Genomic DNA, 18,780 nt, shown 5'->3' with positions numbered 1-18,780 from the left:
ATATTCAGACCGACGTTCCTTATACAGGGCGAGATTGGCTGCCGAGAGCTCCTCCAGCGCTTGTGCGCGCGTTTCGTAGTCGGCGTCTTCGTTTAGCACTTCGGCTTTGCCGGTCTTGGGGTGATCGTATATTTCGGGGCGCTTCGGCCGCTCCATCCGCCGCTCGAGACGCGTTTGTCCCGTGTTTAAGGCGCCTGGGCGCTGGGGATCGATATATCGCCAGAGGTCGTAGGACTTGGCCTTCGACTGCAGCTGGTCGATCCATAGGATCCAGTCGGCAGGGGTATTCAGGGTGATTTTCGCGCTTGAGGAGGACATTTCGACGATAGGGGTTCAATTGGGCGCGTAGAAAGGGCTTTCGTATGCGTAGAATAGATGGCTGGCGGCGTTTAACGTAAACGCAGCACGTATCAGACTGTTAATTGTCGAATTGAGGGTTCAGAACGATGTATATTCCGTTATGTGTGTAACTGTCTAAGGGCCCTTCAGGGGCGCGTAGGGAAGGGGGTATGCCACCCCCTGACCCGGGGCTCGGCGCTCGGAAATAGTGTTCTGCCGAGCGTTGCCGAAGCCTCGCGTAGCGCGCTCAATCTGACAGATGCGTCCCTATCAATTCGTGATGCGTCCCTATCAATTCCCTAAACAAAATACATACGTCTTCTACTTCTATAGTAGTTTTACTAAGAAGTAGTCTAGGTTAGCCTGCTTAAGGCACCTTAAAAACATATTCGTATAAAATATAGTAAATATTATTATTAAGAATTAAGAATATACTCCTATACGGTCTCGTAAAACTCTATATATATATATATACGAAATATAAAATTCGCTTAAATTTGTAATAATTATATAGTAAAGATAAGAAGCTTAACTATCTATACGGGTAGTATATGCTTATTTCGTTTATACATCCTAATTAGGCAATGTTTGAATTTTGACCTAGTGCGCCCTGCGGACTGCCGTAGGTTCCCGGGCCCCTGTATATTCCTCGGACGTTACTATGCAGTACCTTGCGTTGTACGTGGCACTAATTAGCGCAGGTCAGGGATGGCTACAATGAATAGGCTATTCTCCTCCGTTGTGCAGAGTAGACGCTAGGTGGGACCAGTCTCTGCAAATCGTGACCGTTGCCGACGCTTGCCATGGAAACCGAGTCCCGACGACGGAGCGATTCCGAGCAGACGAAGTTACAGTTATACTTGGCGAAGCTGGTGCTTGGGTCAGAGAGCCTCAGTCTAAACCAGACTTGGAAACAAGCCCTTCCCGGCCCCCTTGGGCACTTTACGACACGTGAGTGATATATGATATTGGGGGCCGAATGCCGTACCGAAGAAAGTTCGCGTACGGATACGCTTCAGAACTTTACGGCAAGTGTAATTTAATAGGTTGACGTGCCACCTAAAGTCTAGGCCAAGAGATTCAACATGAATGCGTAGTAGCCGTCGTAGTGGATTAAGACGCATCCGAAGTGGCCCGACTTGGTCTGTGGCCCGATAACAACCTAATTGTGACATGCGAGGATATCCCTGTCCCGAGACGATGTAGGTGCGGGTAATTGACCATGTGTGGTAAAGTTCGTCGACTTTGGCATCGACATGCTATCCCTACAAAAGCAGGTTGTCTCAAAGAAAGAAGTTCCCCGAAAGGTAAATAATATTGGTCGCAACGTTTCAACGAAGCAAATCAGTTGGCGTTGGTAACGAAAGCTTGGTCGTTTTCGGCAGATGACAAAAACGCCCGCTGTTGAGGTGCTGTGCCACCTGACGGGACCTCGAGTGCCGACTTGGCTTGACCCCTGCTGCCGCTCCACCGAGGAAAAATCAGTTCGAGAAGTTCTGAAGAATTCCGCTTTTCAGGTGAGAGTGCAGGGTGGACTGGATTCTGTAGACGAAGGGCTTGCTGTCTCTCGGGTTCTGCGGACCCGACAAAATTAGCCTTTAGACATGGGTATACTGGTAGTAGACGTTAGGGGATGAAGAAGAACCATGAACATCGCTCGTAATGTTTACTTCACATTCCGCTTCTGCAAAGGAAAAACGTCAGTCAAATACATAATTTAATCAACCTAATCTCTATGATTTTCACCTTCGGATCCGAAGATAGTGCTATCTAAATCAAATACTTTAGCGTTGAGTTACACCAAACGATCGGGACGGCACGAGAGTCTGTGCTATTTGTTTTTTGGGCCGTTTGTTGTCTCTGTTTGCTTAAAATCTCTTGGCCTGCACAGCTTCCATGTCTTCTCCTGCCAAAGGTGATTATGATTCGTCTACCTCACCTATAGTATCAAATCCCAGATTCCAGGTTCCTCGAAAAGACAGGTCACTTCCAGGACATACCAAATTGCATGATTACTTTGGTTTGAAGGAGTTTATCGTCTGATTGACAAGACCTGGAAAGCCCACGGGGTCCATTCAACGAACAATATCATCTCCAGTTAAGAAGAAACTGGGGTAGTCGGCGTGTCACACCGAACAGCTTCCCAGCCATACTGCCTTGCTTGAGATATAACTGGAGTACAGTCTCACCTGCAACAAATGTTTACCCCAGCTCTTGTGGTACCTCGTACGATACGGTTTCTACCGAAACTTGGTAAGAGTTATCTTCAGCGGCAGATGACGAATTTCAGGTTAGACCGCCGCGAGGCCCATGCTGCCACCCCCGGGAGGTAATGAGGGGTTTCTTAACAAATGTCAGTTAAGGGGCCGGGATGTGGCGTTCAGTAGCATCTCCACCGTCGATACGGGTTCGAATAGACTTCGAGGTTACACCATCCCCGCAGCTCCAATTTCCGGCCCAGGTCTCGCCCGAACACTGAATATAAGAGAACCCTCAAATTCGCCGAGGCAAACTCCGTGATTTCCTTCATTGCATCAATGTTCCATTTGTTTGAAGGGAAGTTCGGGCGACCGAATGCTACAGTGACATGGTCGATTCGCCTGGTGTCTTAATCTAGAGCTGTGAGTGAACTATGGTTTTTATACACGTTCATGCAAACTTTGCAGCAGTTGGGACACAAGCGAAAGGGCCAAGCTTTATCTGCTGGGGTATCGGACTCCTTTGATCTGCGAGCCACTGAAGGTCCCGCTGAACAAGACTCTGACAGCATGCCGGCGTGTGGTGCAAAGCTCCACTGAAGCCAGGTAGACCAGGCCAAAAAGAATACATTCTTCATAGGATGAAAGATTCCTCGTGGTTTTAACCCCCATCGAACTTTTGATTGTGGGCCTTGACAAGTGCAATACGCCGCCCGCGGCGGCAAAAATGTCTCTGGGAAGCTCAACACCATGTCCAGTTCGCCGAGAACAACCCCACCCCTGATATTTGGTCAATATCTGGGTCGGTATTGGCCTCGCCTATACGGATACCCCACAAGACTCAACGCTTTACCCTCTGAAGAACAAGCCAGGGCAAAGGGAGGTAGGCCGAGAAACCCCGGCACAGACAGCCCTGCACCAGCATGAATTCTTGCCTGTCGCACACTGTCGCACACTGTCGCCTTTTACCTACTAGTACTAGTAGAGAAGCTACCTTGGATGGATTCATCTGTTGCCAGGGCATAGTAAGACTGCACTCCGTCCATGACAGCCTTTCACTAGTTCGAGAGGCGAAGTCGTCTTATAGGTTTCAATCTCGGCGCACCCATCCCAGTTGGGTAACATCTCCTCAAGCAGATGCGATGGAGTCCGCATGCCGCAGTCCCGGAGGCCGGGTGAACCCAGAGATGCAGCATACTAAAATGGTTGATCTTGACCGCAGGTAAAGGAGAAGGAAAACTCTCTTTTGATGAAGGGGCACAGCGGCATTTCAATCGTTTTCCTCCCTCAGCCGTCCAACGCGCTGATCCTGTGAGTGTCAGCTGTCGCGTTCTGTCTCCTCATTTGCTCTTCCCTTCTTCCACCCTGCCCAAGTCGACAAGTCAAGATGAAGAGCTTTGTCCTTCAGGCGGCCCTCGCTGGCGCAGCCCTCGCAGCCCCGAGTTCGTTCATTGACACCGTCTCTGAGCGTGCCACCAACAGCTGCAAGTGCTTCCCTGGAGACAGTTGCTGGCCTTCGCAGGTAACTTGGGATGCCCTCAACACCACTGTTGGAGGTAACCTGATCGCCACTGTTCCCCTGGGTTCTCCTTGCCATGATCCTACCTACGATGCCGCGACCTGTGCCACTTTGCAGAGCAAATGGCAAGACTCTGAGATTCAGTAAGTGCCATTCTTCCTAGTTGAATGATCGACATCTAACCGCCATGTAGTATGGAGTCTTCCTCCTCCATTATGGCTCCCTTCTTCGCCAACCAGAGCTGCGACCCCTTTCAACCGCAGTCTCGTGCCTGCCTGTTGGGTAACTATGTCGTCTACGCTGTTGATGCAAAGACCCCTGAGCACATCCAGGCCACCATTGCCTTCGCCAAGGAGCACAACATCCGCTTCGTGGTCCGTAACACCGGTCACGACTACCTCGGTCGTTCCACAGGTGCTGGAGCTCTCTCCGTATGGACTCATCACATGAACAGCGTCAGTATCGTTGACTGGAACACGGCTGCGTATACTGGCAAGGCCGCCAAGATTGGCGCGGGTACCCAGGGTTTCGAGGTCATGGAAGCTGCCCACAATGCTGGTCTTGCTATTGTTGGAGGCGAGTGTCCGACTGTCGGTATCGCTGGTGGCTACACCCAGGGTGGCGGTCACTCTGCTCTTTCCACTTCCTTTGGTTTGAGTGCTGATAACGTTCTCGAATGGGAGGTCGTCACCGCCGATGGCAAGCTTCTGACCGCATCCAAGACCGAGAACGACGACCTTTTCTGGGCTCTCTCCGGTGGTGGTCCTGGCAACTGGGGTGTCGTGACCTCCATGACTGTCAAAGCCCACCCGGACGCCAAGTTTGGAGGTGCTACTCTCGTGATCCAGGCTGCTGAGAACGACAACGAGGCGTTTTTCAACGCTATTGACGCCTTCCATGAGGAGCTGGCAGGCATGGTTGACGCTGGAACCATGGTTGTTTACTACTTTGCCGCGGCCTTCTTCCAGATCGCCCCGTTGAACGCATACAACAAGACTGCCGACGAGGTCAAGACCATCCTGGCTCCCTTTGTCTCCCGCCTTGAGGCCCTCGGTATCAAGTACACCGTCAGCTACTCCGAATACGAAAGCTACTACAACCACTACGACAAGTTCTTCGGCCCCCTGCCCATCGGCAACATCCAGGTCGGCATTGCGCAGTATGGCGGTCGTCTGATTCCCCGCGACAACATCACCAACATCGGCTCCTTTTCTCGCAGCATCGCTGCCAAGGGCGCCACTTTCATTGGCGTCGGCACTGATGTTGGCAAGTTCGGCAACAAGGACACCAACTCTGTTACCCCCGCCTGGCGTAACGCCCTTGTCCATGCTACCCTTACCACCGTGTGGAGCTTTACTGCTCCCTGGGAAGACATGCTCGCCAACCAGAATCTGATGACCAACGTCCTTATGAAGGAGATCGAGGCCTTGACCCCGAACGGTGGCGCCTATATGAACGAGGCCGACTTCCAACAGCCCAACTTCCAGAAGGAGTTCTTTGGCAACAACTACAAGTCTCTTTTGTGCCTGAAGCAGAAGTGGGACCCTGAGGGATTCTTCTATGCTCGCAACGCTGTTGGAAGCGAGCAATGGAGCGTTGCCAGCAATGGCAGGATGTGCCGTGTTTAAGTTGGAAAGAGAATAATAACTAAATAATAATCATATGGCAAATAAAGTCTTCAACCATTGCGCCACATCGCCTTCCATCAAATGTCTATCGTGAAGTATGACAAGTGAACGATTCAGACAGTAGTTCTACGACCTTTTTTGGTTGCTTTCTGTACGTCTGTAAGTGTCAGATGCAAGTAATAGTGTAGTGGTTAAAACAAGAGAAGAAAATACGACGTTCCCGAACTTGCTCGGACAACAATCATTCCATATGATCTCGGCCCAGATCTAGAATGGCGCTCGTCACTAAAACTTTACGGCGTCGAAGAACAAAGCATACATCTTGGAAAACATAGCTGAACGGCCTTGTCCCCATGCTATGGTTGGGTAGAATTGATTTCTTCGCTTCTTTATACCAACTCCAGTGATTGAGGCATCAGTGTTCTAGGTAGTTATCTTGGACATTTGTCTACAGGACAGAGCCGACACATGAGGTCGCATATCAGCTAATCTGGAAACAAATCGCTCGAAATGGCGTAGAATTCCGGCTAGATGATCACCTTACAACAGCAGTAATTTGATCACTAGTCTCCTGAGTTCACTTGTATCTTTATTGACACTTTCTATTTTCACCGAGGTAGTCAAAGATTCCCTGAGTGACACCAACCAGAAAAGTAAAGTTTAAACGCTGGGAGAATTCATGCAAAATTCCCAATAATCCCCTTAAGAGCAGCCATTTGAATCGCAGCTTGAATGTTAAAGTTTTCATTACATCCTTATTGGCATGATTAAATAACAAGCAGCCCAGCGATTTGTGTTGGCAGGCAGGGAAAGGCCAAAATCACTAGACAACTGTCACACGGACCACTGCATATATCGGGGCATGCATTCAACCCATGCACCCGGCTATTGTTTCCCATATAAAACTAACGGGGATGTCATTTTGTGCATGAAAACCTTCAAATCGGTAATTACCGAATAGACGGTTATATAATCAACCCAATAACCCCTAGACAGTCTCTAAGGAATGGAAGCATCTTTTTTTACCCCATAAGTGGTGGGCAAATTGACTGCGTGACAACAACTCTGTCAGTAACGAAGTTGTCTCCACTATGGAGTTCCAAGTCCGCCTTATGAAAGGCGCCAAAAGAGGAAATTATGGACCCTCAAAGTGTGTCCTGAGTGGGCGGACTTGCAACTCCATTCTGGGGCTCTCCGCGACACCGGAGCTCGACGGCTGGGTTGATGGTGTCATGCCCGTGGAAAATGCGGCCGGCCAAGTTCTGAGCGCTCTCTTGGTTGGGACTTTTCTCTTCAATTTGAGGGTTTTTTTCCCAAGTCAAAAGAGCAAGTGCGCCATTATGGGTTTAGTCAGTCGGTCTAGAGATCATCCCAGTCACGATTTAAGGCTGGTGACAGACACGGAGAGCGAACTCCACGACCCACGCAAAGACTACAGCCATGAAGATTAAGTATATCGCCACAGGTATAAGTAGCCGCTATTCCTGGTTCTGAAGAACGCATTAGATCTTCAGCTTCACTCATCTTTTTCATTGGTCACCAAATACCATGGCTCCATCCAGCATTCAAGATATTATCGACATAGAGCCGTCAGCTCCCGTCACAGGAGTGAAAGCTTCAAAGGCCGATGGCTCACATGACAACTTCCAACTGTTCCGCATATTGGTTCCCTTGGTTTCCAATGGGAAAGTAACACATCTCAACGCCGGTTTCATGCCGCCATCAAATCTTATTGTTAGCGAAGCGATCGACCGCTTCTGTTCACAATCTCTGCATAGCCCTTCGCCGAAGACGTGCTGGCGTGAAGAGGTTGAAGCATTACGAAAACTCCTCGCCAGCTATATCAACACAGAGCCTTCATCTATCGCCTTTGTCAGGGACACCACCGAAGGTCTCGGGAGCTTCATTCACGGACTGAAGTTCGAAAAAGGAGACAACGTTGTCATTCTTGATTGCGAACATCCAAATCAAGCTTTTGGGTGGTTGGCATTGCAGCCTGCAGGGCTTGAGGTCAGGTTCGCTTCAACAGACCCGGGAAAGCCAACTTCTGCAAACGCAGATACGTTTGCTCCCTACATTGACCACAGAACGAAAGCAATCGGACTTAGCTCAATCATGTTCCATAGCGGAGTATGGAATAACGTGGCTGATATCTGCTCGGCCTACCGACCTAGGGGAATCCACGTACTGGCAGATTTGACCCAACAAGTTGGGTTCGCCGATGTCGATGTTCAGTCTTTGGGGGTTTCAGCAGCAGCTTTCAGCCTACACAAGGGCCTCAACACGCCAACTGGTCTGGCTGCCCTCTACGTCGATTCAGCCGTCATTGAAGAGCTGGATCCTACACCTCCCCTGGTCGGTTACGGAGGTGTCAGCAGTGTAAGCGACTCGGAAGATTTCATGATACCAAAAGGTCCAGTTGCCTTCCATTCCACAGCTCGTCGGTATGAACACGCAAACATGAGTTTCATTTCGGCAGTCGCGGCACGAGCATTTGTTCAGTTCTACCTCGGGCTTATGGGTCCGAAGAAGGTTGAAAATCATCTGTACAGCCTCGGCGATGCCCTACGCCGCTCTTGTGCTGGCCTCGGCATCGGTATCGTGGGTCCAGTGGAGAGGAACCAGCACGCTCCGCATCTTTATGTCCTTGAATTACATGACCCTAGATGGCTTGATTTCTTGACTGCGGCTGAAGTTTATGTAACAAGATTCCGTTCAGGAATCAGAGTTTCGTTTGGGTTTTATAATAACTTGGATGATGTAAAAAGATTGGTCTCAGTTCTCAAGTTGGGTCTTCAAACAGGCCTTCTGGTGCAAGAGACATGAACTATTTGACAGACGATAAACCTCTGCGTAATTTTATGAATAATGGAAAGTCGTTGATCTGATTCGAACAAAGAGCAGTTGTGATGTCCCGAAGGAACGTTGTCTAAACGACAACTACAAGGACAGCATTGATCCTTGAAGCCGCGATCGGTTGGAAGGTGTGGTTCCGGTGACTTTAGCGCATTTAGGCTCTGTTCTTTTAGCTGGAGTGCTCCCACTTCTCCCCGCAGTTTGAGTCTAACAACCTTTGTCCCACCTCCCATTTCACATCGTTCAAGAACCGTCAATGTCATGCCTTCAGATCAAACCAGTTCTCGGAAAAGGATTTCGTGAGTTCAATGTAACCATTATTATGTGTAGGCGATTTGATATTGATTATTAGCAGATGCAAACGATGCCAGCATCGGAAGGTTTGTTCGGCAGGCCTCAGACGCAGTTTTAAGACAATATTACCCCGCAACAAATCGCTGACGAGTTGATGCTCCAGTTGAAATGCTCCCGTACAGAGCCATGTCTAAACTGTGTGAATGCAAAGACAACTTGCGAATATCGTGAAGTTGACCGCAAGAGAGTCCCAGTCTCACATGAATACGTCGCTAGCTTGGAGAGCCGACTTGCCTGGTTCGAGTCATTCGTCAAGAATCTTCGCGCTGCAACCCCAGAGAAGCGAGAGGAAATGCTTAAATCAACTGATTTGGAGGAGCACTCTCCCAGTGATAGCACAAAAGCGCCTGGCGAATACATCGCTAACCTTGGAATTCACGCACGAAATCAAGCAAATCTTGAATTGGGCCTCGAGGGCTCACTAGTTTATCATGGAGCGACAAGTATCTTCCGCGGAGAGGAAGACCAGGGGCAACATGCCAGCAATCTAGCCATTCAGGGATATTACGACGGAGTTGAATCAAACTTCGAGAGCGTGATGGGGCATTTCGGCGTCAGCATGGGGGATGAAGTCGTGATGAAATCACTAACGCAGTTTTTCAGGTGGCAGTATCCCCATTTCATGTTTATCTACCGCGAGGCTTTCCTCCGGGATCATTTTGGTGACAGGAAGAGCGGAAAGTATTGGTCTTCAGCACTCTTGTTGTCTATTTGTGCCTTGGGCGCTCTTGTCTCCGTCGATACCAAAGCTTCCAGTAACCAGTTCTTCCTGGCAGCGGAAAGCATCATCATGGTGACCGGGCTTACGAGACCATCAATCGCTACCGTCCAGGCATTTCTTTGTCTGGCATTCTATGAGATTGGGCGGGGTAATCTGTCAAAAGGATGGGGTTATTCAGGTGAGAATATCAAGCACTAACCCTTACATTGTCTTGGATACTTATCCTCCTGGAAATCTCGAATTTTCTGAAAGAAGCTGATGAAAGACACTAGGCATCGCCTTTCGGATGGCCCAAGACTTGGGATTTCAGAGAGATCCCAAGGATTGGATCCAACATGACTCGTCTCTAGCAACACCTGAAGACATTGAAATACGGCGACGCATCTACTGGGGTTGCTACATCTCTGACAAGTTGATCAGCCTTATTCTTGGCCGTCCCGTTTACCTTGTTTACGATGAAGCCGAAGTAAAACCAATGGAGACCTTACCGTACGTCGCCTAGATCTATCTCCCATATTTTACTAACTTCCTTGCAGTGAGCCCCCCGAGATGGCATTATGGAAGCCAGTCGGGTTCGACGACGATTACAAGGAACTCACACAAGCCACTTCGATGATCCCATACCTACATGAGCAGATCCGCCTCTCGAGGATAGTGGAACGAATGATGACAACTCTGTTCTCACCTAGATCGAACCTCAGCGACATCAGCAGACGAGTATGCTTCGATAACCTAAATCTTGACCTCAATAGGTTGCGGGAATCGCTTCCTGATTTTGCGAAGTGGAATAAATGGGGTCCCTCTTCGAAGCCCATACCAGGAGTCCTTGCCTTGCAGTAAGCCCACTTAATCTTCTTTTGGTTGCCAAAGAATGTGTGATAACACCATGAAGTCTCCTTTTCCATAGTGCGCGAATCGCGTTGAACCATGATCAAGCCATTGCGAGTCGTACCGATGTTCCAGAAGAGAAGCCTCGTCTCTACTGCGTGACATCGGCCGAGGACATATCATCTATTTTACGGACTTATCGCAGCCAATATGGCTTGCAACACGCTCCCCTCATATTCGTGTACGGTGCAGTTCAGGCTAGCCGCTCAGTAAAGGCGTTTGGGATACCCGAGGAGTTACAATACCTGAACCAGACTCTTGGGGAGTTATCATCAACTTGGACCCTCTCTAAGCAAGTCATGACCCGAATGACTTGACGGGCATTCTGATGTAGTTATATGGTTATTTCTTTTTGAAAACTTGTACATTCTCGGCATTGTACAGTCAATCTATGATACAAAGCTCCGCTATCGTTGACATGACGATGTGACGTACCTACATCACAGTGGCCCTCGGAATGCAACACCAGTGTTTTGATAATATCAAGGATCTAATATGTAACATTGAAAATTCCCAAAATTCTGATTCACAGCATTCGAATTTCAAATTGTTGTTTATTTAATCAAGATAAATTTATTGTCAGGAACACTGGATGAACGATCTGTATTCTCCTTGAAGAAGTTGTCGAAAGTGAGTGTGAAGGACAAAGTTGAAAGACCAAAGATTGATGTAAGCAGCAGACTGGAGCGAGTGGAAGTCATCCAAGACCTGTTACTATCAATTGGCAGCTCAGCAACTGCAGCCGCACTTCTCGCAGTTGCCTTGACCACAAGCAGTGTTCTTTGTACCAGGGTTGCAGTCTCCCTTATTCTGGCATTTCCTCCAATCACCAAAGCCGTTACCCCATGCCGTCCAGCACCAATGGCCCTCTTTGGGATTACACTTCTGCCAACAGTAGTTGTCAGTGCACCCGTAGTCGTCACCCCACCAGCAGTCTCGAGCAAATAGGTTTGTCTCTTCGCGGCTGACAAGGGACAGTGGATGCTCCTTGCACTTGCGGATCTCGGAGGGGTTAACACCAGCTTCGATAGCGGCATCCGTTGAAGACATGACACCAAGGGCACCGCATTCCTCGGCAGCCGTAGGAGCGACACCGGCAGAAATTGGAGCCAGGTGGGCGGCGAGAGCTAGGATGGTAGTGGAGGTGAACTTCATTTTGCTTTTAGAGCTGTTTTAGCCATACGTACTAGCTTATGGTGATACAGTGGGGTAGATCCAAATACCTTTGTTAGAATAGTGATAAGCTGGTTGTAGACTTAGACTGTTGTTCTGTTGGCGGTGCTGGTAATGACCAAATCTTCTGTGCCATTTATGACCCGGGCAATGGCTAGGTTTTATAGTTGGGCGTCATTATCGGCTTTTGAGTAGGATATACGCTTCTTGTCGCATTTCATAATGCAAGTCTTTCTTAATCTTTCCTTCAAACCAAGTTTGGCTCTGAACAACGTCACAGGCCGTGAAACTAATTCTCTGAACACAGAATCCTTCCGGTCACTCCGTAAGCTGCGTGATCGGGCGACTAGGTAAAACCATGATCGGCAGCCCTTGTTCGTATGAAGAGATTCCTGAGTATCGAGGGGGTTCGGTCAAACGAGGAATTAGGCTATTGCTGAAGTTTCCTGGATTGTGGATCAGCCGAAAAATTATCATATGTCGCCGCTTACGTTAAAGTAACTTTGGTCATATACTTACTTATCTATCTAGAGAATCAAAACAAGACCTTTTTTGCTCTAGTGCAGCGGCTTTTAATAGAATTAGAAACTGCTCGTATTGGGTCTCGTCACTCGACTGGCATCACCAAAAAACCAACGTCTCCTAGTAAACCATAATTGAAGAAACGCGGTGAATTTTTCATGTTTCACTTAACCTACATAGAACTATAGGCAAATCGGTATTAGTGTTCAAGAACTACAATGGTCAAATGGTATGACATGTCTTGGTCAAATTATAGCACAGCCTACGAAGGTGCTACTCCGTAAAACAGTTCTCAACGAGGTAGCCTCCCCTGCTTAACCATGCACAATTACCTGAGCTGACAGGTTATTACAAATCTTTGTTGTAGCACTCAAATAATGATTCACTTTTCTGATCGCCCAAATGTCTTTCACCAAGTATCGCCTTTGCTAGGCAGCAGCTTCAGAGATTGCGCAGAGGAAGGTTATGAAGTCTTTTCAGTACTGCTATATTTCTAAAAGTAACTATTCGAAACCCATTCTAAGTAATTATCGCGGATTATCAAGCATTTCGTGAACTGAAAAAAGTCAGAGAGGTCTCAGTTACTTTCACTGACATGTCGTCACTTACAGATATAACGCTTATGGCAATCAGTGATAGCCTGACGATCTTACGATACAGGACCTAAAGGTAAAACCTTAAACAAGCGCTGAGTCAGACCTTGGAAGAAGTTGCCAAAAAGTCTCAAACGAATGTGGATATATCACCGCGACTGCGCTGCGCAGCTAGGAGACATAGAGGATTCAACTTGTGATGAAAGAGTATCGTGTGCCCTGCACAAGGTGTTGACTCAGGGGCCGGTCAGTGAGATTCCTAAAGAAGAAAATGTTCGTACTACCGTAGAAAGATGAGGAAAGAAACGGCCACGGCTTCCAGAAGCTGGCTGTGACCGTGTCAAAGTAATGGTGTCTCAGTTCCAAGGGCAGCGGGGCTCTTAGCCAGAAGTCATTTCTGCACATCAATCCTCTGAGGCGTAATTCAGCGGACGGGAGCCAAGGGCTACCCGCCGCTGATCTCAAGCAGTGTCGATCAAGGCTTTGAGTAAGCCGGAGACAGTCAGGACCTGAAATTGCCAAAAACAGTCAAGAGCAACAACAGTTTCGCACAAAGGCTGCATAAGAAGTGACAATGTGCCATTTGAAGCCTCCATTAATGCAAAGACAGTAGAAGTGCACTGTACCCATCATTCATTCGATACCCCTGACCTCAGCTGTTGAGCTAGCGCCAACAGATATATACCTTGGTGTGGATGGCAATCCCAGCCTGCATCGCACGATGCGACGCTAGTGTCACCTGGTAAGGTGATTGATTGGCTCGACGCCGTTTTCTCCTAACAGCCAATGGGCAGAAAAAGCAAGTAAAATGGGATCGGATTGTTTCTGGTACCAGTCCAACTCAGCTCTAGCTCTCCAGTTAGGTCCACCGGTCGCTACCCCATGAATAGGCTTCCGGCGTCCCAAGAACGTGCAAAGGGGTCACTAATCAGGCTAAATAATATTTTCAGCGGACAGTGAATATAGTTGGGCATGCCTGTTATCAGTCATAGGAGCAGCGGCATGTCCTTCTGTAAGTCAGCAACGTTGCTAACAATAAGGTAGCCAACCAGATGCAGAGACAGAGTACGTTAAATCAAATACTGTGTCCCCGATTCCACAAGAACCAATTTCCTTTTGACGTCACTAGCGCTATGTAGCAAAGTTCAGACCGATCCAGACTAACTCGAAGCATACTTGGATTGACGCCTGTCTAACCCCAAGGTGACAGTCCCTTGGTCGGGAGCTAAATCCTGACTCCATTAACCCGCCAAGTCACTCCTAGCCCTGGGGAGTATTTGGGTCTCCCTCCAGTTGTTTTCTCTCCTTACTTTTCCATTAGAAAACCCGCGTGGTATTTTACCAGAATTGTCAGGAAGCGCGAATTGTGCAGTTAACATGGCTGAACAGACAGCTTCATCTACTCTGCCGATCATGGTTCAGCCGTCCGTAAGGGCGGTGGCTTCGAGTGAAGACAACTGGAAGGGCAAGACGAGCCCTGCCGAGAGGAGGAAGATCCAGAACAGGCTGAATCAGCGGACATGGAGTAAGTGGCACCCACACATGCAGCCTGCTTACGCTCTTGGTCCCCTTTGTCTATCATGGACGGATGGAATGATTCAGCTTGTACCTAACATATTGTCAAACGAGTAGGACAACGGCAGAAACTGGAAAAGCTGCGCCAAGGGACGGCCCGGGGAGCTGCATCTGACGCCAGTTTAGATGCAAGCACCCTGTATCCCTCTCCCACAGACTCCGTAGCATGCAAGGGGAGCATTACAAACACTTCAACGGTTCCTTCGTCGTCCCCGTCCCCTTCATCTAAGCATAACACGGTAACAAATGATGCGGACTACATATATACCACCGCTATGGAGCTCTCGCGTCCCAGTACAAGAAAAGCAACAGCCAGGGGCGAGCGGGCGTGCGCTAAGCACGCTACATTGATGGCCTTGACGTACATTGGGAGGCGGCGGGCGCTGCTTGACCTCAAGGATGAGGACATGGAAGAGCTATACAGTCTGTTTCTCATGAAGGCGGCGAGCTCCGGCACAGATCCTATGTCAGACTGGCTACTACCGCTGGTACAATTTAATCTTTTTCGGGGCCTCATGGAAAACATGAAGATTTTGGGGATCACGATGCCCATGGTTTGCGATGAAGACTCCCTCTCTCCGTTCGGAACGGATCCGTCATATAATAGCAGTTCATTCTGGAATGTTCCTGTATACTTGCGGCCAACTGAGACTCAACTGACAATCGAGCATCACCCATGGCTAGACTTCCTGCCATTACCGAGAATGCGAGATAACCTTATCAAGGCAGATGGGAATTATGACGATGAGGAGCTATGCCTTGACATGATCGGAGATGGAAACGCGCCGTCTGGGAAGGGCGAGGTGATCCTTTGGGGCGACGCCTGGGATCCGATGAACTGGGAGGTCACTGAGGTGTTTGTGACCAAGTGGAGATGGGTTCTGGAGGGCTGTGAAGAGTTGATTCGATCCTCGAACTATTGGAGGGCTCAAAGAGGAGAAAATAAGATGCGTGTAAGGATGCATGGCTGTAAGCCCGCCAGTTAGGGGCTGTTAGTTGGCCTACCCCGGTAATGGTCCTGGTACACAAGTGGGAGAGGGACACATCTCATGTACCCAATACGCCACGCATAGTCCATAATCTTGACTATATCTCTCTTAGCAATCCATACCAGCTGTTTCTAGAACAATCATATCTTGCTGCCTCATGTGTAAGCCAATGATGGATGGTGGCCTCAAACTGGCTCTTTTGTACCGTTGAGAGTCTAAAAGGTGATTTGTCTTTGTTAACCACCATTTGCTTCAAGTAGGTAACTTAAGTTAACTTTTAAGAGTCAGTCCATGTTGCAACAATGCATTTCTTCTGCCGTGATCGTTCTTAAAAGCTTGACTAAACTTTTCTCTCCTACTGTTTACAACTTTGCGCATCCTACAATCCTATCAACAAATACAAAATCAATTGTGCTTAAGACGACATCATTCTCACCCTGCATCCAACGAAGAACCATGTTGAGAACTTCCCCCCTAGCCATCGCTCACGACGACTCAGTAGTCACATGTTCCTTAGTTCAATAGCACCAACATCACATGCTTTCTATTCTTCACGTTTCATGGACAGTGCTATTTTCATCGCATTCCACACCTTACAGACACAAAATTAACTGAAGAGTTGTATTCATCATGCCCAGATACAATGGAATATCCTCTTGCAACCAAGGGAGCTGATTTGGGAATAAGACAGATGACACTACGCCACATAGAATGTAAACATACAAAGTTTCAATGACAACATTGTGAACCTGAGAAAGCAACAACCATTCCTTCGTGTAGCTCCGCTCAATTTGTGACAAGGCTCAACCAATATCACAGGAGATAGACACGACTCGTTCTAGAGCCCCTATTGCCTTCCCTTCAATACGAAAGGCACCTGCTCCAGCCCAATCAAAAGAAAAGAAGCAACAATAGAAGAGTGCCTGCCTTCCATACATCTCTTTCTTGCCTTTCTTACAACCGTGCCTTGGCAGTGCCTTCTGCTTTATCAACAGGGCCCCCTCAACCTCTCTAACCCCCCTGCCTTCCATCGCTTCCTCGGCCATCCCACGTTTACATCTTCTTCCCTCCAAAAACATCACGTATCTTGGCATCGCTCTGCCATTTTTCTGCCCTCATAGCCAGTCTCAAGGGAAACGTCGAAATAATACAGACAACCTGGGGTAGGCTGCTACGAGCGTCGCAAAAGGCAGCGCTATGCAACTGTCATCATGACCTCCGTCAATCTTTGTCACCTGCCGAACGAGCTCGTGCGCGAGATTGTCAAATGGTCGGACGCCATTGGCAACACTCAGAGTCTCAGGAGCCTATGCCTCACTAATCATCTCATCCATTCATTCGCGCAGGAAGAGCTGTACCGCTTCGTCAAGATCACCTCCATGCACTCATGTGGTCTCCTCACCCGAAGCTTGATTGAAAATCCAAGTCTTAAAGCTCGGATTAAAATCGCCCACGTCATCATCACCAGTACACGCTTCAACGATATCTCCAGCTTCATGTTCAGGAACTGGGCCGCCTCGCGATTCGATCTGTCCAAGCTCTCAGCAACCGATCGACACCTCGTGATTCTATGCAAATCGGTATGCAACAGAAATGCGTCGGAGAACGCTCGATGCGTGTTTGCTCTTTTTCTTCTCTTTCTCGACCGGGCGGAAGAAGTCGGACTGTCATATACTGCCTTCTCACGTCCTGCGTGCCGCCTCCTGGTTGCTGGACTCGATATGATATCATCTTCGCTCGAAGCCGACGATGAAGAAGGTGGTCACAGCACTATTCTGTTTCCCGCTCTGAAGAGACTCTCTCTATGTGGAGATCCTTTCTCGCAAATTCCTGAGGCCGTTTTTGGCATTCTTGTCCATCCACTTCTTCCCTTGCTATCTCCTGCTACACTCTGCGAATTGCACATTCAAGGAGACAATAACATTTGGCACTTATTCGACACCCTGGGCTTCGATCAAGATCTCTCATTGAAAATGGTTCGGCTGGAATTGAGCAGGAGCGACTCGTCCGGTTTGTGCAAGCTGCTGAAGCGCTGTCCGAATTTGCGACAACTCAAAATGACGGTCAAGAACTGCCACAGTGGATATCAGCCCTCCACCCGCGATTGCATCAACCAAGTTCTACCGGCTTATTGTCCTCTCCTTGAAGAGTTCTCTCTTAGCCTGCAAGGAAACCAGGTAGCATTCTTTCCAAGCCTCCAGGTGCCATTCGGAGCGCATCAACCACAGGCCGTTACCTGTCTGCCAAGTATGAGCCATTTGAAGGAACTCCGCATCGATATCGGTTGCTTCTTCAACACTCGGTACCAAATCGACATGCTGGGCTCTACCTTCCCAGACTTGCTGCCGCCCAAGCTGGAGAAGTTGTTTTTGGATGCCAGCTGGGCTTTGTCATATGTTCCTGGCCGGACCACTGCTCGTCACCCTGAGGTGCTGGCCTACAAGAGAGGAATTGAACGCATCATCATGAGCTTATGCACCGCATCCAAAACTCGACTGGTCCAGCTGAATACCATAGTCATTGGTTCCAAGTACGGAAAGCATGTCCAGTGGACCAAGGATGCCCGCAAGTTGCTGGCTGGCACAAATGTCAGGATCAAATTGGTTTGTGGGCAGCGCACTGCAGACTTGTGGCCCTTGACCTGGAAGCAAATGATGCGCTTCTAGGTTTCGGATATTGTGCCCAAAATTCCTGAGTATGTTCACGCATGTTAGATGGCAAGGAAGGGGACATTGGCAATGGGATGACATCTGGAAAATGGGTTCTTGAAAACTGTAGTAACATGGAGGCATCCCTTCAGTTACAATGGGAAGTATTGGGAATCAAATGTTGCTGCGACGCCTTACTCTATTAAAGGCCTTTGCTGCATAGCTAGTTCCGTAGATGAATTGCGATCACGCCACTTGAGATAATTCTTGAAGCAATTACCCTGTTCAAGTTCGGTCGTGTCTTCATTACCCTAATCGTTCATGCATTTTAAACTTTATCGCATGCTATCCGCGCAATGCATCTTACATCACGTGGACGGAGCTGGGTCTTTGAGGGTGGGATCGTGTTCGAAATCCTGACAAGGAGGCATCCACGTACATCGAATCCATGTCGGAAAATGCATATGGCGGATATTTGCATTGGGAAGAAGAGTCAGGAGCGGATGGAGAATGAGAAGAAGCCGTCTAGGAGACGATAGGCTCGTGTATTAGACGTGCGGCGCTCCAAGATATCATGACAAAGAGGCACAACTTCGCGTGGAGGTCGAACAGTAAACCAATTGCGTGAAATTAAAAGGTCAGAACGAGTGCATTGCATCTGCCCGTTAATGAACGTCAGCTTTGAAGACGTGTCACTTGGACCTGATAAGGTCCGTTGATGCCAAGACGGATTTACGCAAAAAAACACTTGTACCTTTCGTTTAAAAGGTCTCAGTA

At 48.6% G+C, this 18,780-nt stretch overlaps 6 protein-coding genes across 6 annotated transcripts; 5 read left to right on the top strand and 1 right to left on the bottom strand.

Annotated features, from left to right (window-relative positions):
* Positions 1–3,924: 3,924 nt before the first annotated feature.
* On the top strand, positions 3,925–5,684 carry CTRU02_210640 (isoamyl alcohol oxidase (FAD binding domain-containing protein); the record flags this gene model as incomplete). The annotated part of the gene is made up of 2 exons (XM_036722107.1): positions 3,925–4,199; positions 4,250–5,684. 2 exons carry the CDS (start codon positions 3,925–3,927, stop codon positions 5,682–5,684), a joined length of 1,710 nt encoding a protein of 569 aa, XP_036586479.1.
* A 1,548-nt stretch (positions 5,685–7,232) lies between these two features.
* On the top strand, positions 7,233–8,510 carry CTRU02_210639 (putative class IV aminotransferase; the record flags this gene model as incomplete). Its single annotated transcript, XM_036722108.1, has 1 exon — positions 7,233–8,510. The coding sequence occupies one exon, from the start codon at positions 7,233–7,235 to the stop codon at positions 8,508–8,510; it is 1,278 nt and encodes a 425-aa protein (XP_036586480.1).
* Positions 8,511–8,988: 478 nt separating this feature from the next.
* CTRU02_210638 (transcription factor) lies at positions 8,989–10,820 on the top strand (the record flags this gene model as incomplete). Its single annotated transcript, XM_036722109.1, has 4 exons — positions 8,989–9,793; positions 9,888–10,104; positions 10,152–10,451; positions 10,508–10,820. 4 exons carry the CDS (start codon positions 8,989–8,991, stop codon positions 10,818–10,820), a joined length of 1,635 nt encoding a protein of 544 aa, XP_036586481.1.
* A 412-nt stretch (positions 10,821–11,232) lies between these two features.
* On the bottom strand, positions 11,233–11,658 carry CTRU02_210637 (idi-2 precursor; the record flags this gene model as incomplete). The annotated part of the gene is made up of 1 exon (XM_036722110.1): positions 11,233–11,658. One exon carries the CDS (start codon positions 11,656–11,658, stop codon positions 11,233–11,235), a length of 426 nt encoding a protein of 141 aa, XP_036586482.1.
* Positions 11,659–14,168: 2,510 nt separating this feature from the next.
* CTRU02_210636 (uncharacterized protein) lies at positions 14,169–15,352 on the top strand (the record flags this gene model as incomplete). The annotated part of the gene is made up of 2 exons (XM_036722111.1): positions 14,169–14,316; positions 14,424–15,352. 2 exons carry the CDS (start codon positions 14,169–14,171, stop codon positions 15,350–15,352), a joined length of 1,077 nt encoding a protein of 358 aa, XP_036586483.1.
* A 1,214-nt stretch (positions 15,353–16,566) lies between these two features.
* Positions 16,567–18,021, top strand: CTRU02_210635 (uncharacterized protein; the record flags this gene model as incomplete). The annotated part of the gene is made up of 1 exon (XM_036722112.1): positions 16,567–18,021. One exon carries the CDS (start codon positions 16,567–16,569, stop codon positions 18,019–18,021), a length of 1,455 nt encoding a protein of 484 aa, XP_036586484.1.
* Positions 18,022–18,780: the final 759 nt, after the last annotated feature.

This window comes from Colletotrichum truncatum, assembly GCF_014235925.2.
Source record: "Colletotrichum truncatum strain CMES1059 chromosome Unknown Contig_0007, whole genome shotgun sequence".
In the NCBI taxonomy this organism is placed as follows: Eukaryota; Fungi; Ascomycota; class Sordariomycetes; order Glomerellales; family Glomerellaceae; genus Colletotrichum; species Colletotrichum truncatum.
The sequence above is the reverse complement of the archived record's forward strand: the minus strand, read 5'-3'. Positions and strand labels throughout refer to the sequence as shown.